Source organism: Odontesthes bonariensis, chromosome 3, assembly GCF_027942865.1.
Source record: "Odontesthes bonariensis isolate fOdoBon6 chromosome 3, fOdoBon6.hap1, whole genome shotgun sequence".
NCBI lineage: Eukaryota > Metazoa > Chordata > Actinopteri > Atheriniformes > Atherinopsidae > Odontesthes > Odontesthes bonariensis.
This window is the reverse complement of record NC_134508.1, coordinates 26,687,113-26,713,311: the sequence shown is the minus strand read 5'-3', so window position 1 is coordinate 26,713,311 and position 26,199 is coordinate 26,687,113. Positions and strand designations below refer to the sequence as shown.

The window sequence follows — 26,199 nt, the reverse complement described above, 5'->3', positions numbered from 1 at the left end:
CTACAAACCGAAGCACTTGAGAAATGTTGATGTGAATAAGTGAGGAATGAAACACAATGATGAGTTAGTCCAGCAGCGACTTGCGCAATGGTATTGCAAATTGCAAACTAAAGGACAATGTCTTGGTCACAATTCTCAAAAAGTGGAAATCAGGCCGGCGATGCAACAGCACTTCTGAGTCAAAGCAAGGAGGACAGCTGGGTTCTTCAACGTCTTCGTTTCAACTGACAGAGTTGCTGCTCTAAACTTGTCACAACACCTATGTCGAAGTGTGAGCAAAGCAGAGACATTGCAAAAATGTCTGCAACACTTTCCTCACTGGATTTCCTCCCTGCAGACACTCCCCTTTTCAGTCAGCTGATTTCACCTTGAAGCACCTCTGAAACAAAGCTGCGTGATTTCAACCTGCTCTTCTCGTTCGATGAATTTTCCCAAAATCTCCGCGATATTTTGGGAGCTGTTGTGGATATTACGGGGTGACAGACAGCATCTCACGGGTAGGGTCACGTTTTTATTTCAGTTTTTTATTGAGGAAAATGTGTGGAGTATGTGCAAAGTTTTGGTATAAATGAATAGGGGGCACATATGTAACAAGTAGCCTAAAGACGGTGGGGTATCTGCACCTTTTTCCTGCTGATTATTCGATAAGGGTTTGCACTCACTGATTTCTCACAAGAGTGAATAGTTTTCAATTACCTTTTAAAAGCAAAATGCCAAACGTGTCCACTAAATTCATGTTTTCATCACAAACTGGGTCCTCAGCGAATGTATGTATGTATGTATGTAAAACTTTCCTCATATTCTACTATCGAAACCTTAAGGTTTGAAATTTGTTTAAATTTGCAACATAGGCCCGCTAACACAAGCCACAGGTTTGTCTTATTTATTACTTCAACGCATTGGTAGTGTCGCGTTTTCTTGCTGTTTTCAGTATAGACCTGTTGGGAAATACCTGCGTGCTGTAGCCTATTTTATTGCATTTCTTTTCAAAGAGTTTACAAGTGATTCGCACAAACTAGAAAAAAAGCAGGAACCCTTTAAATGTCAGAGTGATCTTATCTCGGTGGCTGCATTGTATTAGACAATTCAATCTAATAGTATTTAGTAGTTAAAAGGGAAACTTTTAAAAGTCGAGTTGATTATTCAAAATACAACAAAAATAACAGAACAGGTTTTATTCTGGAATCAGTAAATGAACTCAGCTGTCACCACCAGTATCCGTATCTTCCTGCCTCTTAGAGGTTAGATTAATAATTTGCTGGATTGATAATAACCCTAAATTTGAGATTGTCAAGAAATACATTAGATTTATCCATTTTAATTATGATGTAATCAGGATTCTTTTGATGAAATGTTAACTTCAACAAAATAAGGCTTTCACATCATAACAAAAAAAAAAACGTTCAAATGAAACATGTGCCCCAGCTGCAATTATTACTACCCCCCTTCATGATTTTGCAAAAACTAAATCCTCTAAATGTTTATCGCTGCCATCTCGGATCTTCCTTTCATTGCTTCACTCGAGCTCTTGATTTGCTCCCTTCTTTTACCAGTGGCAGTTTATCACCCCTTTACTGTCTGTAGAATGTTGCTTTCTTGGCTTTGAACCGTAGCTCGAAACTTGCTGTTATGACTCGAACCCCCCCCCCCCCCTAAAAAAAAAAAAATTTAAAAAAATCTCCAACCCACACAAGTGCCAAACGTTTTGCTCTTGTATGGTAAAAAATCTTACTCAGCTGCAAGTAAAAGTTGCTCAGTCAAAATTTTACTCAACTTAAAGTACTGAAGTACTTACTTTTGAAAATACTCAAGTATTCAAAAGTACATTGTACATTTTCTAATATCAGTACATCAAATCAAACTTTATTTATATACCACTTTTCATACCAAAAAGCAGCACAAAGTGCTTTGCGTAAAATCAATAATCAAATCAATTCATGTATAAAGTCACACACAACATCACACCGACAACCACACTGCACCCCCGCCAGTCGAAAGTCATAAGTTTCCAAAAAGACAAATACTCAAGTAAAGTACAGATACTGAAGTAAATGTACTCTGTTCCTGTGCACCACTGCTGATGATGTATTTATTCTGTGCTTACAGTTGCCAGTATTTCGTACAGCTGTGTGTCCCCACTGTCTCTGACAAGTCTTCGCACTCTACCAAAGTCAACCACCATTTTCCAGCAATGGGGTATATTGATATATACTTTATATACATATATACATAAAGTGTATTTATATATTATTTTGCTATTTTACAAGAATATTTGGTCTTGCAAGATGTTTTGAATGAAGTCTTTTAACCATTTAAACTCACAGTGCTGGCTTTGTTCCAGCAGATACATTCAGAGGGCAAAGGGGGTTTTGAAATGTGTCCTTTGCCTCCCAGTTATTGTCTGCATGGTGCACTTCATCGTTCCAGCTGTGCAGTGAGTACCAAAATAAGCCTGGATTTAAATTGGAAATGCATGCCATAGGCCATGTTGGCAGTTGGAGTTTTGTATCAAAAGCCTTGCAATAAAACCTTACTGATTACACAGAATTATAGTCTGCTGTTGCAGTTTTAAATTCTTGTGAAAAAAATCTACCGTTACAAAAAAGAACAGTGAGTTTAAAGAAGCATTGTGCTCTTGTGGTGGGCAGGAATGACCTGCTGTACTGATTCTTATTGCAACAGAGTTGAAGAAACCTCTGTCTGAAGATACTCTGTCGTTTTATCAGAATATTGTGTAGAGTGCAGTGCAATATATTTCAGAATCTTGTGCAACATTCTTCTTTACATATTATATCGTCACCTTCCTAAAATAATCGCATAAGTAATTTTTTCAGGTTTTTCAGGAAACACAAAAAACTCCCCCAAAAAGTTAAATTATCGCATAAAATAATCATTTCAGTCAGTAAGTATGTATCAAAGGATGATGCTTGACATATAAGAACACTTATTGTTTTTCATAAAAACTAAGATTAAATAAATGACTTGGGCATTTTTTGGACCACACCTTTGATGACAAATGACTTAGGCGATTATTTTAGGAAGGTGACGATATGTCAATATAATTTATTAATGTGATGTTATTATACTTGATTCATCTGTATGATAATTTTGGAGGCTGACACTTGATAATATTTCATTTTATTTATAGGCGCCTTTCAGAAGAGTCAAGGTCACTGTACAAAAGACAAGATAAAAAGAAATTGTGATTTTTCTCACAATCGCATGCGTTCACCCAGTTTATATAAATGATGTTTGGTGAATAATGCACAGTTCATCAGCACTGCAAGCTGTATTATCCAAAGTCACCTAAATCTCTCTGAGACAGCTCCAATAAAAACTGAACATTATCATCGTCATGAATCATAGATGTTTTTTGGATGTCAGATTTTTCATAGGTTTCCTGCCCATGGACAAGTGTTCTTTGGAAAGCTTGGACAACAGTGTTGACGCAAGCCTTGATCTTCGGTAAGATAATTTAAACCTTAAGCGCAAGCTGCATTCGATTGCACCACCAGTCTTTCTCATGCTAATGTGAACGAAAGTCACAATGTTTGCAGCCTCACAACGAATTCTTTGCACTGCGTTTGGTGTTTTAAGTGCCACAAAAAACACGGCACAGAAAAAAAGAAATGGATGCACCAGTCTCTTCAATGATTAACAGATTTGTGTCGGTTCAAATGACTGACGTCAAAAACAAAAATAGCTGAAACAAAAATGTTGACCTTCATTTTCGTTTGAAATGTATTCATTGGGCCACAGCAACAATAAATACTACTGTCATGAACTGTGTCAGAATTAACAATGAAAATATTCCGGTCGTCTCTAGAAGGCTGGAGATCAGAGTTGATTATTTTATGCCTACATGAAAAAAACAAAAATTATTTTTACTTTTATTTGTTGATTTATCTTCTGTTCTCAAGAAACCCAGCCTTTTTTTTTCTTTAACTTTTTCTTGTGGAGAGATTTACCAACCAGTTATGGCATTGTGCGCGCAAAGATCTAGAGCAACATGGACGTTCTTTGGTTTGAAAAAAGCGCTCTGAGGGAAGAGTAGTATGGTGTAAAATTCAGTTGCTAGTACCACAATAAACTGTTCTGCAGTTTCAGTTGTGTTTGATAGTAAAATGTTCTCTCCTCTGTAGCTGTAAAGCACTTTGAATTACCTTGTGTACAAATTGTGCTCTATAAATAAAATTGCCTTGCCTTGCCTCTGTGGGACCGTTCTGAGACGTGAGACACAAAGTGCTTCCCCCAACCCCACCTAAAGAATAAACACACACATTTTAAAGCTTGATCTATTCAAACAAACCATTTTAGAGCTTTAAACCTGCTACACACACACAGCTTTAAAATTGTTTTCTATGATACAAACCTAATCTTGTTTTTGCCTGTAACATTTATTCTCCTGTCAATGATGGGTGGCTGTGACAACTGGAGTCTTCTTCGTCTGAAGTTGTTGTTCCTTTCTTATTCAGGTGTTCTTGCGGGTTTTTGGGTGATTTTTAAAAAATCTTGTGAAATAATGTTTACCACTCTGCTTAAACAGCAGGATTTATTTTCAGTAGCAGCAAATCCAGTGTCTTTGCAGAGTTTAAAAATAATCGTTACTGTAGTCTGCAGTAATTGCATTGCATGCCATAGAACCGGCAGGTAAATGCATGCATGGAGAAGAAACGTCATTGACACTTTTCTTATGAGAAAAAAAAAATGCTGACATAATTGAGCATCTGTTGTGGGATCATAATGAGACTAAGGACCTTTTGCAATAACAAAGCCTTTGATGACCCGCACCAATGTAGCCAATCCGCTCGCATCACTCTGTTCTAGGTATGCTGGAAGATTTCTGCGGTTTTAGGGATGTTTGTATTATGTTTGTCGGTATGTTGCATGTCATAAAGAAGAAAAAGAAAACTTTAAATTACCTCATATATTGTGTATTATCTATTTAATCTATAAAGATCTTCTTCTGTTTGTTTCAGGTCTAGACGTGACGTGCTAACTTGCACACCTTGGAAAGCTCCTATCATCTGGGAGGGAATGTTTGACCCCGACCACTATGACCAATTGCACAAAAAAGAAGGATCATCCGTCGCTCTAACTGTGTTTGCAGTTGGAAGGTTTGTATTCATATTAAAGGGGAACTGCGGTATTTTCAACATTAAGCCTCTTTTTTGAGTTGTCTGCAATGTTTTAGAACCCCCCCTCACCGCTTTTTTGATGTTTACTGCTGTCTCCGGTATTTGCCTAATTTTGATTCATCTCAACCTGCTTCAGAATGGCAAGTCATGTGCATGTCCAAAAAGGTCCGTAAAAGCACAATAAACGTCCGTTTTCAAAATCATCAACTCACCGGAGTGGTTACTGGTGTGCACTGGTAATCCATATCAAATTTTGTGGCGAAAAGTTGCTTCTGTCGTGTTTTATTTGGCAGCTCGTTCATGCTCGCACTATTTTCTTAGCGGTGGCGGAGTAATATCAACGAACATCCAGTACAAAATGTCAAATAAAACACGACAGAAGCAACTTTTCGCAACGAAATTTGATATGGATTACCAGTGCACACCAGTAACCACTCCGGGGAGTTGATTATTTTTGAAAACGGACGTTTATGGTGCTTTTACGGACCTTTTAAGACATGCACATGACTTGCCATTCTGAAGCAGGTTGAGATGAATCAAAATTAGGCAAATACCGGAGACAGCAGTAAACATCAAAAAAGCGGTGAGGGGGGTTCTAAAACATTGCAGACGACTCAGAAAAGAGGCTTAATGTTGAAAATACCAGAGTTCCCCTTTTAATACTAAGTCTGTTTAATAAATACCTAAAGACATGCTGGTCTACCACCTGGCATTGGTTTGAGAAGCTAAAGTATAGTTGGACTAACAACTATTTCCTGTAAATGACGGCAACAAACCACTTTTGTTTCCATCGCTACCAAAGGTACACGGAGGCTTACCTCGAGAACTTCCTGAACTCATCAGAGCGCCACTTCATGTTGGGCTTGCCTGTGTCGTACTACGTGTTCACGGACATGCCTGAGAAGGTGCCACACATCAAGCTCGCCCCTCAACGAAGTCTGAATGTAATCGAAGTGAAAAAGTACACCAGGTGGCAGGACATTTCCATGATGCGAATGAAGACCATATCAGATGTCATTGAGTCGGATATTCGCCACCGGTTCACGCACGTCTTCTGTTTTGATGTTGATCAGGTGTTCACCGGGAGATTTGGCTCTGAGGCTCTGGGAGAGTCCGTTGCCCTGCTTCATGCGTACTACTACCACGTTCCAAAGATGTGGTATACCTATGATCGCAACCCAAAGTCCAAGGCATACATGGAAACTGGGGATTTTTACTACCATGCTGCCATCTTTGGAGGCTCCTGGAAGAGCGTCAAGGCCTTGACTGAGGCCTGCTACAAAAACATCATGGAGGATAAACAAAACAATGTGGAGGCGTTGTGGCATGACGAGAGTCATCTAAACAAATATTTTTGGCTGCACAAACCAAGCAGAGTTCTTTCACCTGAGTACTGCTGGGACACCAACATTGGTTCCAGAAGTGACATTCGTGCCTACCGACTGCTGTGGGCACCGAAACAGTACGATAAACTGCGCACTCCGTAGTGTACCTCGAAGTCATCTACCGCCTGTGATTAATGGCACATAAATTGCCTCACCACCGTGGTTTACTGAGGTTGACGTCACCTGGAATCTCTTTTTTTCACTCAGGAGTTCATGAGCAGAAATGTTTAGTGAACACTTGTCAGATTTAGTGGAACAGATGACTGGGCTTTGATTCGTAAATCTCTGGTGAAACGTGTAAATTTATGCGTTAATGCAAACATAACTTTTTCTAAATACAGCTACAATAAAGTTCCTGAAAAGAAGATTGGTTTAAATTATTAAGTTATCTAAATAGGTCAATGTCTCGAAGTTGATGTGAATTAATCTGTAAATGTTGAAATGGCTGTCTGAATTGATGTAGGTTACATTCAGGAATCTGTTCCCCTTTTAACTCTATTATATTCATAGATATAGAAGCGATGGTTTGTTCCAAAATGGTACCTGAAAACCTCTTGGTGTCCAATGACTGATGTCTCAGTCACAAAAAGACATAAACCTATGACTTTCAGAGGGATGTGTTGTAAAGGGGATGTCATATTTGTGCTTTTGAAAAAAAGAAAAAAAAAGAATGGACAAAGAGGGCAACATGAGCCATTAACACTTGGACTTTTAGGCACACTCTCAGGCTTTATCATTTTAATGCGGTGTTATCGTCTCTACAATCTTGCAGTGTCAGAAAATAGTACCAAAGTACACGAGTTACTCTGTAGAATGTAGCCTTTTCAAATGAATGAGCCAAATTAGTCACTTCCTTAAAGAATGTTCACTGGGTCCCTTTATCTATGGTTTCTTAGATACAAGGTTGACTCAGTTTGCCTCGTTACCATCAGTCATTTGAAACAAAGGGACTTGAAATTGAGCCATCACATTTTGTAAAAAAGAGAAAGATATGGCAGGTTTAACTAATTTTTCTGAAATGAATAATCCTCAGGTCTATGTTTTATTTGTATTTTGAACAGCTATGCAAAAGCCCTGGATGGTGAGACTTTTTTTTACTTGCTTCACATATCTAGTGTGACACATTTTATTTGGTTGTTCCCTTTCATTATAAGTGCTGTTTAGAGCTGAATTGAGGTTCCACTCAGGAGATTTTCCAGTGTTGTTTGGTGATATCTGAACTTTTTTCTATTTTTATACATTGGAGTTTTGTCACAGTTGTTTGTTTTTTAACTGACATCCTTTAAATCGTGCATGCAGAGCAATAGAACCAGAACCTCTTAAACACATTTATGTGTGGAATGTGTCATGGAGTAATTATAACCAGTTGAGACTTGTTTTTGTGTCTGCACTGACCGTTCCTTTGCAACAACAGGTCTGTTTGTCTGCAGTCTGTCTGAAAGAAGTGGTTGTAAACTGAACATTTCTATTACCTTTGCAAAGACTAACTTATAAAATAAGTTAGTCTTTGCAAAGGTAACGTGCCTGGGCTCAAAGGTAAAATATCCAAACCAAAGCCTTGTGTCATTGTTTTTCACTTTCAAATTCTGGTAATAATTAGAATACGCACAATTCTGTTAAAACAAGTAAAGATTCATCCTGGTAATGCTGGCAGCTCCAAACATAGCTGCACCCCTCTTTAAATTAGGTCAAAACCACCATGCAGTCGTTGAACCTTTGGTTTTCTGCAACAGATGTAGGTCGTCTTTATTTCAAAGTTGGTTAACCGACATGTAAACCCAGAGCTAGTTCTCTCTGTAAGCGCCGGATGAATGTGTGAGCCTTTTGCTTATTTATCTTTAATTCAAGTGGTTGATATTGTTTTTTTGTTTAAAGGAGTAGACAATCAGTTAAATCATCTTTTATTTATTCATTTGAATTACAAAATAGAATAGTTTCTGTACAATATATCAAACTGCAAACAGAAATGTTCAGGAGGGCAAACTTTCAGAGCTGCTGAGAGCAGACTGAGGAGCTGAGTAGTCTGAGAGGCTCCGCGGGGAGGTCAGGTTCAGGTAGCTAAGCTCTGCCGTTCGCCACAAGGCTCCAGATGTGCAACAGTGAGTGTGAGAAGTAACATCTGTCTGCTTGGTGTGACTGTCATGTGTATTGTCCTGTAAATCCTGAATGTCTGCCAGCTCCGAAGATGTCACCCTAGAGAAACAAAGTACACAGATGTTTGATGGTGTTCTTATTCACCACACAAGTGCATTTTGAGCGGGTTCTGAATCTGGATCAGCCTTACCTGGAGGTGTGCACAGGGAGAGGCGTAGAGATCTGCAGGTGATTTGACATTTTCTGTAGTTCCTAGTTAAACAAAACCAAAATCTGGTTGATAAATGATCGACTTTTTCTGTTGGGCTGTTGAACAAATGTGACAGCTTAGATCTAAAACTGCCATGTGTTTAGGAGGGTGTTTGAAGACTTGGTGTATGGTGCAATATCTCAGCAAATACTGGATGCATTATTGTTAAATATAGGAGAAATATTAACAGCTACAAAACATCAAGATTTGTTTAGCTCTTTAATTTACTGTATTTTCTATCTGCCGATTTCAAACAATGGTCCCTTTTCCTGTGGTAATACACTGGGAATCCCGGTGAACCCTCCTACAGTTTGTTTTCTGTTGTATTTACAGCAATAAAGCCTCATAAGTGCTACCACTGGCTTCATATTCGTGGCATTGTGGCAAAACTGAAGCATGACAAAAATAATGAGAGCAGAGTAAGCAATGGCCCGTCAGAACTATCTATCTATGACTCTAAAGATAAAGCAGATTTAACTGTGACCGTTACCTCAGCAAAGTGTTGCGATTGCATGTTCTGTAAGCTGCGCTCCAGGATGGATATCTGTTTGGACATGTGCAATATCTTGTTCCCCAATCTCCTGTTTTCCGTCTCTAAAAAATCCATCCTTGAGATGAAAATAGGGAAGCAGAAGCTGTATGAGGTGTAGCAACAAAAAAGGAGGCACTGACAATGCGTGTGAACCATCTCGTGTTTGTTACTCCCAACCATGTCGCTGCGTTCCTGACAAATCACATGATCAGATGGCTTTTTTTTTTTTTTTAAATCACACCAATCAAGTTTTAACAGCTTCATTTAATTTTTGTTTCTTCCGCCCGTCATACACCGATCAGCCATAACATTAGAACCACTGACTGATAAAGTGAGCGACACTTCTCATCTTGATCCATTGTCCTGCCGGGAAAACCTTCATGGATCCCCCCCCAGCCATACAGTATGGCAACACTGAAGAACCACCCCACAACTGCCAACTCTTTTGGCAGGATGAGGAGAGCATTAAGCCCCATACACACACGTCGCTGCTATTGACTCGCTCAGCGAGTGAAGTCAATAGAATGTCTATGTGTTCACGCGAGGCGAGGAGAGTACAAGCGAGTACAAGCGATGCGATGTGGGCGGATTCCGAGATGAACATATTTCAACTTCGAGCGACGCGAGTAAAGCGAGTAAAAGCGAGTAGCCAATTAAAATGCAGAATACAGATTATTGACAGGTGACGTTCCCCCGGTGTTCTCCAAACAGTGGCCACCCAACTTCTACACACCAAGTCAGCAAAAGCACCCAAGCGAGTGGCGAGTAGGCGAGTGAGCGAGTAGCGAGTAAATAGCAGCGACGTGTGTGTATGGGGCTTTAGTCTACATTAGGCAGGTGGTCATAATGTTATGGCTGGTTGGTGTATATCACCACTAGATACAAAGTGGTGATATACTTCCTTTGAACATAGCACGGTACCTGCATTTAGACAAAGAAGCTGTTAGATTGCTGTCGTTCTTGTTGTGCTCTTCCTCATTGAGCCGTTGCAACAGTTTCCTCCTCTCAGAAAGCAGTTTTTCATTTTCCTCAGTTATGCGTACAACCAGCTCTCTCTCCTGAAAATAATCAGAATTCAGCTCATTTACAATCCACAGATTTCCGTATGCGTCTCACCTTAATCAGGTTTAACCAGACACTTTACAACGTGTTTCTCATTTGCCCAAAGGCTCATTCATGCTTCTCATTGTATACTGTATAGCACTCTAAATATGCAGTGCTTTTTCTCTACACTCACACATGGGTTAGCGTGTCAAGGCCGATGTGCGGCTCAGTGTCTTTCCGGAGGGGAGGGGGGTTGGAGGGAGGGGGGAGGGGGGAGGGGGGTGGGGGGGTGTGAGGGGGGTGGGGGGGGGGGGGGAGACGGGACGACGACTGAGCCACAGATCTCAGTCAAACTGTTTCTCTACCTTACACATCACTGTACCTTTGAGCCCAGACACGTTAAACTTATTTCTCTGTCAGAGATTGCTTCCTGCTGTCTTGCACGTGTGAAAATAAAAAAAACTGCAGACAGTTCAACTGTAGTTACAAGAGAGGCAGAGTAAGGTCGAGAAAAACAGTCCTACACGAGTCCACCAAGTGCATTCAAAGAAACCAAAGCAGCCTTTTGTTATCTAGAAGACACATAAGAAATAAATAAGAAAGAAACCACAAGCTGAAATACTGAAATTCATTTCCCCACCTCAAACATCCAATCATTTCTTGAATGGAAAGAGGGACAAACCGGCAGTCACCTTTGCTAATGAGTGGGAACACAAGGACAATTCTCGCTCCAGACTTTTTATCCTCTCATCACGCCATGTAGTTTCATCATCAAATCTCTGTTTGGCTCGAGACAGTTTCTCCTTATGTCTTTCCTTCATGTTGTGGTATTTACTGTAAGCAGATGGATGCACCCTGGATTAATTACAAGCTATTGATATAGAAATCTGATTTCAGTGTCACAGTCTTTGGTATTTCACAATGAGGAAACACTTCTATTTCTTCATGTGATGAGCAAGGTTTCAGAGGAAAATTCTTTGTTCGTCAAACTTTAAAGAATAACTCTGTTTACTAGTTCAAATGTTGAGTTGAGTGGGTGTAGCACATTGCGTCTGTTACCCTCGCTCTTTGTCAAGGCATTTGAGGGTTTCGCAGATCTCCTTCTTAAGGGTTTCCCAATCATCTTGAGTGAGCAGCTTAGTCTTCATCGCCTGCTGACAGTCGGGACACTCCTAAATCCAAATAAGAAATCATCACCAGAGAGAGAAAGAAGCTGTTTCGAGAGTTTTACACAATGTTGAACATACTCACTCTGGCACATATTTCGTCTTTGGACTGAACATATGGAAAACTGCGATGAGGTGCTGATAAATCCGATTGTTGATATGTGACGGGACAAAGCGCTGGCAATTTGTGAGGAATTACCTCAGGTATTGTGTTGTTTTTGCCCAGCTGTGTCTGAACCTGTGTAACACAGGAGTCTTCCAGTTCTGTGTGGGTGCTTTCAGCACACTGTGATTTAGCCTTTATTCACGTACACAGCCTAGGAAAAACCCATACATAATCACAACCTTTCTCAGAGGAAGTTCTGTAGCTTTGAACCTACTTTTGAACCTTTTAGAGTTTGTTTTTTTTGTTAGAGCTGAAATTAGCTATGAGGTTGCTCATGTCGTCATGGTAACTATGCACAAGCTGAAAACAAAGTAGCTGAGGGATTGTTTTGACTTGAACCATCCAGATAAAGATCACGAGTTTCTACTACTTCACCCACTCGCGACTCTCTAAAGGCAACTTTTCTGCAGGTCTACTGAAAAAAAAGCAATTAAACATGGACAGTGAACAGCTAATATAGTGTCCATCTTTATTTGTAGGTGTTAGAATACAAGTAAATATCATTTGTTTTGGGTTTATTTTGTCTAATAGTTGTGGGAAGAAGAAAAATGGTCAAAATGTTGCAGGAAAGATTAAAAAACAAATACCACAATTTGTGCCCCTGGACAAATTGACAGTTGCTTCATGGTATAGTTGATAGAGTGTGGATTGTAATCAGATTGGGAAACTTTTCTGACAACCAAAGAGGAAATTAACAAATAAAGAGCAAAGAGAGATAAAACAACCCCAAAGTGGCTTATATCTTTATTTCTGTCTGTTTCAAACTTGCAGCTCAGGTCATGCTACATGTCTGAGGGGCTTAGCCCCTTTCACACTGCCGAATAACCCGCGTTTAATCCGCGAATTTAGCGTGTCCCCTGTTGCGTTCACACTGCCGACCCGGGCTGTCGCGTCAACTCGACTCGCCTTTCGACCCGCGTCGGACCCTAGTCTTTTTGCCGAGCCGAGTTTGGTGTGAACGCAATCGACGCGGGTCGGACGTGGGCGTGGCGTGGCGTGAGGAGTTTAAAAGACAGAATGGACAGCTGATTCAGAACAACAGCGACAGGTGAGGACAAGTTTCACTCTGTTTTAGCCTACATCAAGTTCGAGACATTTTTGAAGATGGCCAACTGGGGAGACAAGGAGGTCCGCGAGCTCCTCAGCCTCCGAGCAGAGGACGTTATTTACCGCCACATTTCGGGGACTATAGTGCTCTTGTATTCTCCGCATATGTTCTTCGGCGGCATCCCACGTTGTAACCATCCACACCCCGACGCATGGCTTGTGCCTACGTACACGCCCAGCATTTTATGTGTTTCTTGTGACGCTCTGCCACTAGGCAACTGTGGCAAGCCTAAAGTACCATATTGCGCATCTAAGTATCACGTTAAGATAGAAATTCACCCGCTAAAAGTGCCTGTTTCCCCGAAATTTCGCCGTTTTTTTCGCCGTCTTTCACCAACAAGCGCCGCTTTTTACGTCCGCAATGATGGTTCCGCAAGACGCGCGTCGTGGACAGACGCACGTAAGGAACGCGCGTGTTGACCTGACAATACGCGCGTTCAAGACGTGCGTTTTCCTAATATGATAATAATGTCCTTCCTTCTTTTCCGACAGCCAATGCATTTGAAGTGGTTGCGGCCAATCGCTGATCAAGGCAGCCAGACCAAGATAGTTCAGCAGAGATCTGCTTTGTGGAAAACTCTGCACAGATCTCTGTGTGGCAATGTTGCCAAAGTTCACTGCATTGTCGTTTCACAAAGCTTTAATTTAGCTTTAGTTTCTGTGTACATGTAGTGTACATGAGTGCTGTTCTACATGCAGCTCAGAAGGTGGGGCGGAGGGAGTGAGAACGACTGTTAATATTGTAAATATAAATACATTTTTTTTTTCTGGTTCAGTTCCTTCAGCATTAAGAACTACATGTACACAGAAACACAGGCTATATTGTTAGTTTAGTCATTGGTAATTTTACATGTTTTCTGATGGGCATTGAATTAATTTGAAGCTGAATAAAACATAATAGTCAAGCTGGAACATCTCCTGGATAATGGTAAGTTCAGTGTGGCTACTCCTTATAGAATAGTTAGGCCCGTTAACAGGAACAGATGGATATGAAAAAGAAATCATTTTTGTCCAATACCACATAAAAACTAGATACAGCTTAATTTGATGGGGGGGTGCATAATTGAAATGTATGGAGCCACTGCTCCAGATTGATTACAGATAACATAACTCATGTAAGCAAGAGTTCACACGGGATTCGAAGGTGCGATTTTAAGAGGCATGTTGAAACATGGTCGCTGGCCTTCGGCCAAGGGATAGCCTACAGAAAAACAAACTTAAGAAACGGGCTTGGTTAGAGACAAGAGAGAGTATGAGGGGAAAACTTGATATTGTCACTGCGGGATTCGAACCTGCACTGACGCAAGAGATTTGCATGCTAAGCAGTCAGTGTAACCACTGTGCCAATGTATGTCAATGGGAAACACTTTTACACGAACAAATGCATGGAAATGGATTCAAAATAACAGCGAAGTGCATGTGTAGGAGTTGTATTCCTAAAATTAAAGCTTTGTGAAACGACAATGCAGTGAACTTTGGCAACATTGCCACACAGAGATCTGTGCAGAGTTTTCCACAAAGCAGATCTCTGCTGAACTATCTTGGTCTGGCTGCCTTGATCAGCGATTGGCCGCAACCACTTCAAATGCATTGGCTGTCGGAAAAGAAGGAAGGACATTATTATCATATTAGGAAAACGCACGTCTTGAACGTGCGTATTGTCAGGTCAACACGCGCGTTCCTTACGTGCGTCGTTACCTAGACGGAACCATCATTGCGGACGTAAAAAGCGGCGCTTGTTGGTGAAAGACGGCGAAAAAAACGGCGAAATTAACGGCGAAATTTCGGGGAAACGGGCGCTTTTAGCGGGTGAATTTCTATCTTAACGTGATACTTAGATGCGCAATATGGCACTTTAGGCTTGCCATAGGCAACGCCCCCTGAACTCGGCTTCAGGCGACACGGGTCACCAACAACGCCAAGGGTTCACATTGCTCGACACGGGTCGAAGGTGCAATTTGGACCCGCTAAGGTAGCGGGTCGCAGTGTGAAAGGGGTGACTTGAGGGCAGGTAGCTTGGCTTAAATACTGGCTAAATGTATCTACTACTAATTTTGCACAAAATATATTTAAGAAAATCTACAACATATCTAAAAGCTCACCGTGGGCTACAGTGTTCACTGCTGAATCTTATTTGTGGATGTTCCAGTACAAGGGCCGTGCCAAACATACATGTGCAGAGTGCCAGAAGAGGTCACACTGATACTACTATGTTATGTATGAGGGTGGGTAGCTGAGAGGAGATCAGAAGAGAGGCAGAGAGAAGAAGAGACGGAAAAGGGGAGACTGTGTTGTCCTGTAATGAAAGGCTTGATTGATTAGAGAGTGATGATTGCAGTAAATGGCCTGGAAGATGCCCAGACATCCACAGACCACTGTGACATTGACATTTTGTACTGGATGTTCGTTGATATTACTCCGCCACCGCTAAGAAAATAGTGCGAGCATGAACGAGCTGCCAAATAAAACACGACAGAAGCAACTTTTCGCAACAAAATTTGATATGGATTACCAGTGCACACCAGTAACCACTCCGGGGAGTTGATGATTTTGAAAACGGACGTTTATGGTGCTTTTACGGACCTTTTAAGACATGCATATGACTTGCCATTCTGAAGCAGGTTGAGAAGAATCAAAATTAGGCAAATACCGGAGACAGCAGTAAACATCAAAAAAGCGGTGAGGGGGGTTCTAAAACATTGCAGACGACTCAGAAAAGAGGCTTAATGTTGAAAATACCGCAGTTCCCCTTTAATGACAAGAAGTTAAATGGGGAAAAAAATTTCTGTTTAAAAACAGGGATATTTGATACTACTCACACTTTAGAGTTGAGGACAGGCATAAGCTTCTAACAATATGTTCAGGGATATTCACAGTTGGACTTACTTTAGTTGAGTCCCAAACTTGCACGGTGCCAAGCTGCTGCTGCTGCTGCTGCTGCTGCTGCTGCTGCTGCTGCTGCTGCTGCTGCTGCTGCTGCTGCTGCTGCTGCTGCTGCTTCTGCTGCTGCTGCTGCTTCTGCTGCTGCTGCTGCTTCTGCTGCTGCTGCTGCTGCTGCTGCTGCTGCTGCAGGGCCGACTCCAGCCGCTCCACCTCCTTCTGCAGGGATTCAACCTTGGCAACAGTTACACAAACCATTGAAGTTTCCAAATGTCTGTCACGGAAAAAACTCACAATGATTTGTCACGTTTTGACGGGAGGATTTCACATTTGTTAACGCTGCGGAAAGCAAGGTTTCCAGTGGGTGTCCGTCATTTGCAAAAGCGCCAACAGTTGACGTTCATCAGTGCGAGGGCAGAACAATTTCATGTTTCACAGTTGGCACAGTTGAGAATCTCATTAGGAAGTTTGACACATTCCACACAGCAAAATCGGCACCACATCAAGCGCCTAACAAAACCTGAACGTCTCAGTCTCACACTGACGTCTCAGGCCCGATGTGAAACAACCCTGCGCACGCCTCTCCCCGCGCACAAACTGGTATTTCTAAAGGAAAAATGCGCAGTGAAATTACGACGCGTACGCGCGTTTTTATAGCAACGTAACCCGAAATGAGCTGAAATAGAAAAGAAGGTCACATAATTTAACATAAACTCTCAGTTTCCCTGAGATTGCCCGTTACGATAGCGGCTTTTTTTCCTTCTGATTCTGTCTCTCTTCGTCAATTTTCACAACATACTGTCATCTACGGTGAATGTGGGTGCTTTAAAAAACTGCGGCTGTGTGTCATGTACTGTGGAAGACCTCTTTAGGGAGACTATTTAAAGGGCTGTGTAATAAAACCGTAAACATACCATGATGCATCTGTACAATCGTGTCTGTCTCCTGATTATCTTCACACAGATTATATACTGAACAGGCTTTGTTTGTCCTCCACCGTAGCTCGGATGTGATGTGAAAGCTGACTGATTGATTGATTTTCGTTGGTTTACATCCCGACCGTTTCTTTTTCACTTCTACAGGTTCCTTTGTTGTCCTTTAAATTCGGCTGTTTCTGTTCTGTTTGTGATTACAGAACTGAGATTACCAAATGAAACCAAATCATTTTTCTCTGCTTCACTGAGGAGTTTCGATGTTTTATATTCAATAAAACTGGGCTTCGTCCTCACTGTTGCTTTCATTGTCGCTCCTATTAAGTTGTGGCGCAAACGATGTGTTGATGTGCAAATGGCAACAAAATCTGGTTCGTGTACGAGTCAAACGTACCCACAACTGTAGATATATAACGAAAAGATAGCGTCGGCACATGTGTCTTTGTGTGTACACACAGCTTTATGCAACCTGCCCCAAGTCGTTAAAGTTCCTACATGCTGATAAAATTCTGAGTAATAATAATTCCCTAAATCCTACAGAACAGAGTATTTAAACCAGGGATTTATTTTACTTTCAATGGCAGACTGAGTTCAGAGATAATCAAATAAATATAAAGCTAAAGATAATCAAGCTATCATGTTTCTTTGTTTTACTATATCGACACTGTATCAAGTGAACATTTCATCATAACTGGCAAAACTTTGCCCTCCTCCTTCTGTGTACCCGTTTTGCCTTTACTTACGGTTTCCTGCGTCTCCATAAGGTGCAGCATCTGGGCAGTTAATTTCTTCTGCAAATTTATGCCGATTTCATTGCTCTGTGCCAGCTCTGCTGTTTGAGTCTGGAGGAGCAAAAACAAAAAAAGACGGAAAAAAAATCCGGGTGATGTGTGATTCAACACGCACCCCCTACGGTGTGTCACAAGAAACCTTTGCACAAGAAAGTCTTTCTAATGAGTCGTCTGATAGTGCGATGGATTATCCTCTGAGCTAAAAGATTGTAAGATGGACAGATTTATTTCAATACGGGACATGAAGTCCAGTTATCTACGTTGTGTGAATTACTTTGGCAAACTCATTAGCCTGGTTAGCTTGAAGCTGTGCATTGAGGAGTCTCTGCTGCTGCTCCTGCAGGGCTGACTCCAACTGCTCGATCTTCTTCTGCAGGGATTCAACCTGAGGAGATCATAAAACACATACAATCATATGCAGCATATAAAATGCACCTGTGTCTCTACCCGAGATACTAAATAATGAGACATTAAATGTTGAGCCATCCGATATCCTAATCCTAAAATGCACTTTTAGTCCACCAGCTGTTCACCAAAGTTTAACTTGCGACCTGATTTTGAACAGACAGCGCTGTAAGCTCTGAAAACAAGAGCTACATCCCTGTATGTATAAATAGGGAGACTTACTCCAGCCACCTTCGTGGCGTGGTCCATCACTCCCTCCCCAGACTCCACCCTCTCAACCTCCACCTGCAGAGACGCTACCTGGAAAAAAACAAACATGTAAAGTGGTGTGCAGCTACAACCGACTGTTACTTTATCTACTGATGATCTACTTGTGAAAATGAAATGCCCGACGACATGTTTCTTACAGCCTTACAAGAATAGTATCATCTACAGATGATATGGGTCCCTCCTCTTTGCTGCCCATGTCTCTACAGAGGGGCTTTTGCAACTTTTTTTTCTGCATGTGGTTGGTTCCAACAACTTTGAATAGGTGGGTAAGGCAGGGGCTACTCAGCTGGTAGCTCGATGTCACTAACCCGAACACACTAGAGCTTTAACAGACGGAGTGGAAGGAACATCTGTTGTTGAGGTGTAATTGATTTACCCCCGCTGCCTCTTTTTCTTCCACAGTTTTTTACAAAAGACCCAACTCAAACGTTTGTATAGGGACACATAATACAAACGTCTTTTTTTACAAGGCAGTCAGAGCTTGTCATGACGAGTTAACATCCAGCCCCCCATCCTCAATTGTTACACGTTTTTTTTTTTTTTTAAATCACTTGTAAAAACACCGCATTTATTTGAGTTCTCTGCAAATGCATGTTTCTGAGTCTGGATTCCAGTCGTCTCTGTGGACCGCAGGAATCCATTATGGTCTCTTCTCTTTACCTTTTAGAAGTCTTGAGAAGTTTTTTGAGGCAGCACCTAACGGTTAGTGATATTGAAGTTTAAGGCACTTTGAGGCTGACTTCAAATCCAACAGCGGAAGGACTTTGTCCATCTTTTTAACAGTCTAAGCTCAAATGCTAAAACTTCCAAACTTACACTTGCTGTTTAGATCCGACCCGAGCCCGAGATTAATTAAAATATTTGTGTCCCAGCCCGCCGGAAGCCCGAGACCAGTGACCAACGCAAGACGGCGCACCATTATCCACCATAATCCATTATAAAACATACACATTAATGGCGGTGCACCATAACAAATGCACAAGCACTCTTCGACCAGAATAAACACCCATTAAACTCAATACAGAGAGAAAAAAAAAGATATGCGTGCGTGCGCACCGAGCATGCACAGACCACAGATGCACACAGATGCATGCTGCACGGCATGAGGCACGAATAGCCTACCAACATTTTCATTTATGCATATTCAATTATTTATGTTTATCACAAAAACTGACGTTTGCAATGAACTGAAACCTGTCCTCTGGCTGTTTATAATTTTCACGATGTCTGCTTGCTTTCGAGCCCAACCCGAGTCCGACAAGACATTCTAATTTTTTGTCCGAGTCCGGCCCGGCCCGTCGGGCTTCGGTCGGGTTGCCATGCTCTAATGTGCACGCACATTGACAAGTAAGGCTACATGCAATACACTCCAAGTACCTGGATGATGTACTTATAGCAGTCAAACAGTTGAGTGTGGAACGCTGTACTCTTCTCACGCTAAATCAGCAAATCAGTTATTTACAAAGACTTCCTCATTCTAAAAACTTTTCTGCAGTTGCTCATGTTTACTTTCTAATGTCTGAAAAAAAATGGGCTTGTGGCCTAAGAGCATAAGAAAATTGTAATCTGCGTGATTTTCATGCTCATTGTGTGAGCAAGCTGCACATTCAAATGATCCACCACCTTGTATTGAACCAGGAAATCCTTTCACTAACTTCTTAGCACAACCAAGACAAATGCATCGCCTCTAACCCACTGTTGTTGTCATGTCTTAATTTAGATCTCTTCCATCTGCTAGGTTTAACATTGTGGTTAACGAGAGCAACGGTTTTTTGTTCTTCTTGGTAGTCCTGTATGTGCAGAGGTGGCTATGCACCCCGCACCGCAGACCTTTCAGCAAGTCAATGCTCAGAAGTCTGTGCAGTTATGGACAGTAACTATTAAAAAATATTACTTTACAATGGCAAGACACATTTCATTTGAGAAGTGAGGGTACTTAATAATGCATTTTTTTGAGGGGGAAGGATGGTGAAACCGTCAGCCTGCTTTGTATCATACAGCTCTTGCCCAGCCATTTTTAACATGGGCCAACAAAGTAAAAAGCAAAAGCAGCTGTGATGTTTGTGGTCTGGGTGTGGAACGCTAGTAATTCATTTCTATTACCTCAAGTCTGCTGCAAATGACGTGAAAAATAAAGAATGATCATTGTATATCTTTCCTTTTTCCTCAATAAGTTGGGTCTGCATCTATCTTACCGTCTGCTGCAGAGAGCTTTTCTCAGCATCCAGTGAGCGGACCCTGGTCCTCAGAGCTCTAATCTCGAGGTCCAGACGATCATTCAGCTCTTTGGCCTTCCGCAGCTCTGCCATTTCTTATGGAAACAAGTAAAATCACGGGATTATAAAATCATAAAGAATACATGTTCATTTATGTCACTGTTGACAGGCATTCCTACCAGCAAAACACAGATTAATTTCAGGTAGTTCAACTTTCACACTTTTTTAAAAAATATCTAAAGGGCCTTCTCTAGAATTGATGAGAAACAACACGGACACTTATGCTGCGTGTACACCAAGGGCGACCTACGCTGCCTAGTAGCGGAGGTCGCTGCAGAAGCTTCGCTTGAGAATTTGCTTTGGTAGCTTTGTTCGCTCGTGACGTCACATTTACAATGTTAAATTTTTAAAGGCTGTGCAGCACCCCCGCGAAAAAGAACAAAGGAGGAAAGAGAGGGCAGCGACACGAATAAACGTGTTGTTATTTACAATTTGTTATACAAGATATACATCACGTTACAAATTATGTAAAACTACATTAGGTACACCTGAGAAGAGCAGGAATAGCAGAGGCAGCTGTGAAAAAGAAACTAAATTCGAAATAAAATCCGAAATAAATCCGAAATAAAACTTAATTGCAGTGAGAAAGGTATGCGTGGGGTTACTACACTATTGTATTGAAGCACTCGACACGGCAATTGCAACGTTCTCAGGATTAAACGACTATTGTTTGGATAGGGGGGATATGTTGGATATGTTGTGGGGTTGTACAATATCTGGTGGGCGGACACCGCGGCGATTAATTTTTCAGTAGCCATGTTTAAAGGACGTAGGAACTAGGAACCAAAGTTTACACGTCTGTTTCCGCCCCTACAATCTGTGGATTGTCATTGGTTTTCGCCGAACCGCGTCATAGCTCATTACCATAATATTAGCTTGAGTTTAATCGCTGGAATCCGCTCTGGTCGCTCAGTTTGCTCACCCTCCATAGAGAAATAATGATTTCCGGCGCTCAGTTAGCGTAGGTCGCTCTTGGTGTACACAAGGCATTATTGTTCTCCGCACATTTGAAGCTTCAGATGCGGAAGGAAATCGGGTAGACATCAAAGAGCGTTTTTCAAATTCAAATTGAGTTTCTCACCATATCGCTTCAGTTTTTCTACCTCCTGTCTGAGCTGCACCACTTCCTCCTGTGCCGACTGCAGCTCGGGCTCTGAAAGATACCAGAAAGATCACACTTCAAGATAACTCTGCCTGTTGTTTTTATTAGACCTATGCAGACCTATGCAAAAACTGGAAATTCTATGATGGACAAACAACTTCAACACATCAGTTAAAATGATAGTGCTGACAGTTTTTTATTCTAGCAGAAATGGTTGCTAGATTCTATTGCTTATAGAATGGCAGTTTCTGGTGAATATCCCTCACCGTACGCCCTTCGGGTCAAATGAGCAGACTCTAGCTCATCAGTCAAATGCCGGATCTCGTTGTGGGCCATGGCCAACCTTCGGGAGCCCTCTTCCAGATCCCTCTCCAAACGGGAACACTCTTTCTGCAAGCTGCCCCCGTGGCCAGTCAAAGGTCTGGCCTCGGCCTACAAGGAGATGAGCACAACAGTTCACAAAGCGAAACATTACGAAAGCGACTGAACTGCTCACGAATGAACACAGAAGGATTATGAGCAACAATGTTCAGAAATACATGCAAGACCAGAGAGGACACCTTGAGAAGCGCACTGGAAGAAGATGCATCAGTGGTGTAGTAGCTTGAAATTCTTCTGCCATGCAAAGGTCCCTACTTTGTACTGGTAACTGAGATTAAAAACACTGGAACAAAAAAAAAAGAGGTTGCGGTTAATCTGATGCAGCTGAAGACTGCTGAACAGATGACATGCAAAACGTATGACATGCAAAAAACATTTATATTTACACTTCATACACAGATTAGACACAGCATCAGTTCCAACTGACCTGAGAGCAGTTTGGGTGTTTGGTTAGTATTTAAGGGATGTGCTACCATTGCATACATACATACAGGAATAAACGTTTGTCTGCTCTGTGAAGTCTTGTGGAGTCCCCATAGTTTCTTCCATGCACTCTGCAAATGGCGTGGGGCCCTCTTGTGGTTAGACTGTGGAATTACATTGGAGAGGGGCACCACAGAGCATAAGATCATTATGTTGTCCAAAGCAAAGTGAATTAAAAAATAGCAGAAATTTTACAAAAAGGGAAACAAAAGAAGAAGACAATGTGAAAATGGCAACAGAGGCCAGGTTTTCCCCGATAATAACGGAGCAACATTTCTCTCCCAAGCTAAATTAAGCTTTATTTATGGAGGCCTTACAAAACTGGACCCACGTCGGTCCAATAATCGTCAATAAAAAAATTCCAAAATTGAAATGCTGACTGAGAAAAGGAGAAAACCCTACTTAGGGTTTTCCCTCCTCTAACCTGGCATACACTGGTGTCCGATGCTTGTGCTTCCGTCCCTAAAAGGCTTTCTGGGTCTCCATCGCCCGTCGGCTTGTCAGGGTCTTCAGTCGACTCAAGCAAGGAAGCCCTCTCTACCAGGAGGTAAGCCACCTGCTCGCTGGGGCTGCTGTGAATCAACTCTGTGAGGCCCTGCTGGTACAGCATTTTAGCCACCTCACTTATCTGGGCATCTTTCAGAACAAAGAAGGAAAAGGAAGAGTTTCTTAGTACCAGTAGGGAATCGTTGTGGTTGGACCATTCAAACCTATAGATGATACGCAGGTTAAAAACTTTCCAACCTTGAAGCGATACGATGCGCCTAAGCTGCTCCCTGAGCTTGTCGTTCTCGTCTTGTATCTCCTGAGCCAACACGTCTTTGTGCTCCGTAAAGATTCGGATCTGCTCCAAAGACTTGCGCACCTAACGGGCAGAAAGATTCTTATCATAGACACCTTTTCATATTTTTTTCTTCCCTGTGAAAATTCCTGACATTTTCATCAAATCGAGTGATAACCTCGCTGTACCTCTGCCATTTCTGCAAGGTGCTGCGAGCGGTGCCTCTCCAGATCCTTTGTCACACTGCTCAGGCGGCTTCTTGTGTGCTGGAGGGAACGCCATAGCAAACACAGCTGAGCCTCCGTGGAGGTGTCAGGAGCAAGTCCCTCTTCTCTTAACCACGTGGCGATCTGCTCCAGCACCTGAAAGTGACAATGTGCGGGAGGTGATGTGCGGTCATGGTAACTGTGACGAGTTCCCCTTTTCATGCTTGGAAAGGCTTTACTGTCTCTTACTTTTTGCATCGTCGTAGGATAAACACTGCTTTATAATGCCCAGCTTGATGTTTAGGTAACCAAAATCTGTATCACTATATTGTAACTGCATTGCTCCTAAGGTGAACAGCGAGGTATTTATTCTTATATAAATGAAAAACTAACTGTTTTGATTTATTATATGAAAAATACAAGCCCAAAATAAGAATCCCAATGCAACAAAAGTCAGCGCCTCTTCAACTATTGAAACCATTTTACACTATAAAGCATGTCCAAATTTACCAGACTAAATCCTCCTTTGCAGTGAAAATGCAATGTTCAAAACTGACTGCTTCTCTCTTTATAAGGTGTTGTCTTCCTCTTCTTTTCTCTTTAAAATACCCAAAAGTTTGATTCAAATCAGCAGACATGCGGAGATCATAATCTCTGTTTCTATATACTAACTGGCATTAATTTCTGCAAACAGACACGTGGACAGGAGGATGTGTGTCAGCAGCATAGGTGAGCAATCTGTGATCTTTTACTTTGATGGCATTTTCTTTCTCTTTTTTGATGACCAACTTCGATAATGAGTTCATTCTATCGTATCATACTTTTTCTGATGTGGTCTTCTCCAAGTGAGACACCGCAAATGTTTCCTACCGTCTTTTCTCGACCTCACAACGCTTACCAACAAGATCAAAGAGACAATGCTTCGTAGTTGCTTCCTGTCAGTTTTTGTGTGCAGAAGAGGAGGCCCATTTTATTTATGACCCCATTTATAGAGTTCTAGTTCTGCAGTGTCCTTCGCCATTAATTCATGTGATCAAACTAGCTGCAAATCACTGAAATGCTCAACTTTGTGTCACCAATCGCTAATTTTCTACCATTTCCCTTTTGCTGCAGAGTGAGTTTGACTTTGGGCCCATTATTTCAGTATAACCTTTTTAAAATCTAAAGTAAACTCATCAACAATACCTGTTAGATGTTATCTAATGTGCATGTGTATTCACCGTCTGTTGTGCACTTTATCTATGTTTCATGTGAGGCTTTTGCAGTTTTGTGAATGCCCTTCTCAGCTCTGGATTGACATAACTGAATCTTGTATTGGCTGTGTTGTTTGCACATTTAAGGAGAGCAGCTGTTTCTTTCTGTGGAGACAGACAGCTGGTCCTGTTGAATTGCTTCCTCTCGGTTGAGTAAAATCTGGAATAGCTGAACGACAAAAACAGAAAAACTTCACACTGTATGCACGTTACAAAAACACTAACTGGCTGAGATGAAAAATGCAGTTTTATTCTAAAGTTCTGGTTTGGGTTGACTGTCGCAGGCAAATGTGCATTCAGTGATTTACAAGATCTCTCCAACATCTTCAACTGAAGGAGCAACCACATGGAAACAACTAGTGGAACTGGAATAAGTTGGTGTCTTATCACATCGGACGGATTTAAAGTCGCAGGTTTTGGCTTAAGTTTTAGCTGGCTAGCCTTCTAGCTGTTGAGATAAACAACAATGTGTTCGGTACCTCTGCTTGATCCATCTGGGCTGTGCGGAGAAACAACTTTTCGGTCGCGATCATTCACACTGAGACCTACATTTTTGTACGAAAAGAGTCCAAAATAAAACCCGACTAAAAAAAAAAATAAATAAAAAAAACATTTCACACTGCTTACGAGCCCCGTTTCGGAACACGGTGCAGTAAACGCACGTATCGGCCGTTTCTTTCTCCGCCTCGTCCAACCGTTTACAGGCGAACAGGAGCGTTCACTTCCCTCCCGCTGAACTGGGGAATAAGAAAAACAGGCACGGGAAAGTGTCGCGTCGGAACCAGCCGGAAAGCTTAAACGTTATGTAGGGTGATAATAGAGGGATGACCCGGAAAATGAAAAAAGAAATTTAAAAAAAATTCACGATAGAGGTGGTGGGAGTTTATTTCTTGTTGTGAAAACGATCGCGTTCTGTAATTTTGGTATGTCCGCCGGTCCCTAAAGGCGTCATGCAGAACCGTTAACTTCCCAACCGGGGGTACGCGGAGGTACTGCAGGGGGTACGCGTACACGTAAAAAAATAAAAATAAAAAAATAATTCCCTGCGCCGCGTACCCCCTGCAGTACCTCCGCGGCGAACGGGGAATTTTTATTTTTTATTATTATTTTTTTTTAATATTTAAATATTTTTTAAAATATTTTAAAAAAAGAGAAATGTTACTTGTTTAAGTTAGATAACAAAGGAAGATTATTTTGATTTAGTATTTATACAATTTTGGTTAATTATTTATATTTCAAGAAAATGTTTTTTATTCTTATGTTGAATTCAACTGAGGTTACAAAAAAAGAGAGAGAAAGCCTGAGAATTTTATGTTCAAGTTAAGGATATTAAATAAAATGATTTTCATGTAATAACCACTGTGTTGCTCTACTTTTGGAGAATCATCGCACGCGTTGTATGTGTGAGGGGGTACTCGTGGTGTGACAAGAAGGCTCAGGGGGTACTCAGGCCAAAAAAGGGTTGGGAAACACTGCTTGTTGATAAACAAAAGACAAATGTCAGTTCGTGAAAGTATGAATCATATTTAAGTACTCCACTACTAACACTCTACGACA

The 26,199-nt window shown here is 41.5% G+C and overlaps 2 protein-coding genes across 5 annotated transcripts; one reads left to right on the top strand and one right to left on the bottom strand.

Moving 5' to 3' along the window:
* The first annotated feature begins 133 nt into the window (after positions 1-133).
* Positions 134-10,690, top strand: LOC142377335 (alpha-1,3-galactosyltransferase 2-like). Of its 3 annotated transcripts, none has more exons than XM_075461329.1 (6): positions 134-497; positions 2,107-2,196; positions 2,345-2,434; positions 3,385-3,465; positions 4,980-5,117; positions 5,941-10,690. In XM_075461329.1, the coding sequence occupies exons 2-6, from the start codon at positions 2,192-2,194 to the stop codon at positions 6,623-6,625; spliced, it is 999 nt and encodes a 332-aa protein (XP_075317444.1). In that variant the 5' UTR covers positions 134-497; positions 2,107-2,191; the 3' UTR covers positions 6,626-10,690. The 3 variants fall into 3 exon arrangements, with proteins under 3 accessions (XP_075317444.1, XP_075317443.1, XP_075317442.1); XM_075461328.1 differs by having other exon boundaries at positions 2,342-2,434; XM_075461327.1 differs by lacking the exons at positions 134-497; positions 2,107-2,196 and having other exon boundaries at positions 2,203-2,434.
* Positions 8,413-25,346, bottom strand: LOC142377334 (uncharacterized). 2 transcript variants are annotated; one of them, XM_075461326.1, is made up of 18 exons: positions 25,122-25,346; positions 23,372-23,545; positions 23,147-23,267; positions 22,827-23,038; positions 22,411-22,506; positions 21,805-21,970; positions 21,518-21,589; positions 20,356-20,471; positions 18,113-18,190; positions 17,760-17,870; positions 17,438-17,536; positions 15,769-15,996; positions 11,503-11,615; positions 11,136-11,277; positions 10,321-10,457; positions 9,358-9,475; positions 8,808-8,869; positions 8,413-8,716 (listed from the first exon to the last, which is right to left on the bottom strand). In XM_075461326.1, exons 1-18 carry the CDS (start codon positions 25,173-25,175, stop codon positions 8,494-8,496), a joined length of 2,322 nt encoding a protein of 773 aa, XP_075317441.1. In that variant the 5' UTR covers positions 25,176-25,346; the 3' UTR covers positions 8,413-8,493. The 2 variants fall into 2 exon arrangements, 1 of the variants encoding a protein (XP_075317441.1); XR_012769504.1 differs by lacking the exons at positions 8,413-8,716; positions 8,808-8,869; positions 9,358-9,475 and adding an exon at positions 10,826-11,015 and having other exon boundaries at positions 10,369-10,457.
* Positions 25,347-26,199: the final 853 nt, after the last annotated feature.

Coding starts and splice junctions, on each gene's coding strand:
- LOC142377335 (XM_075461327.1), top strand. CDS start 2,295: ATGAAGTCTTTTAACCATTTAAACTCACAGTGCTGGCTTTGTTCCAGC. Junction 2,435..3,384: donor TTCATCGTTCCAGCTGTGCA/GTGAGTACCAAA, acceptor TTTGGATGTCAG/ATTTTTCATAGGTTTCCTGC. Junction 3,466..4,979: donor GACGCAAGCCTTGATCTTCG/GTAAGATAATTT, acceptor TGTTTGTTTCAG/GTCTAGACGTGACGTGCTAA.
- LOC142377334 (XM_075461326.1), bottom strand. CDS start 25,175: ATGATCGCGACCGAAAAGTTGTTTCTCCGCACAGCCCAGATGGATCAA. Junction 23,546..25,121: donor CCCAGATGGATCAAGCAGAG/GTACCGAACACA, acceptor TGTCACTTTCAG/GTGCTGGAGCAGATCGCCAC. Junction 9,476..10,320: donor GCTTCTTTGTCTAAATGCAG/GTACCGTGCTAT, acceptor TTTCATCTCAAG/GATGGATTTTTTAGAGACGG.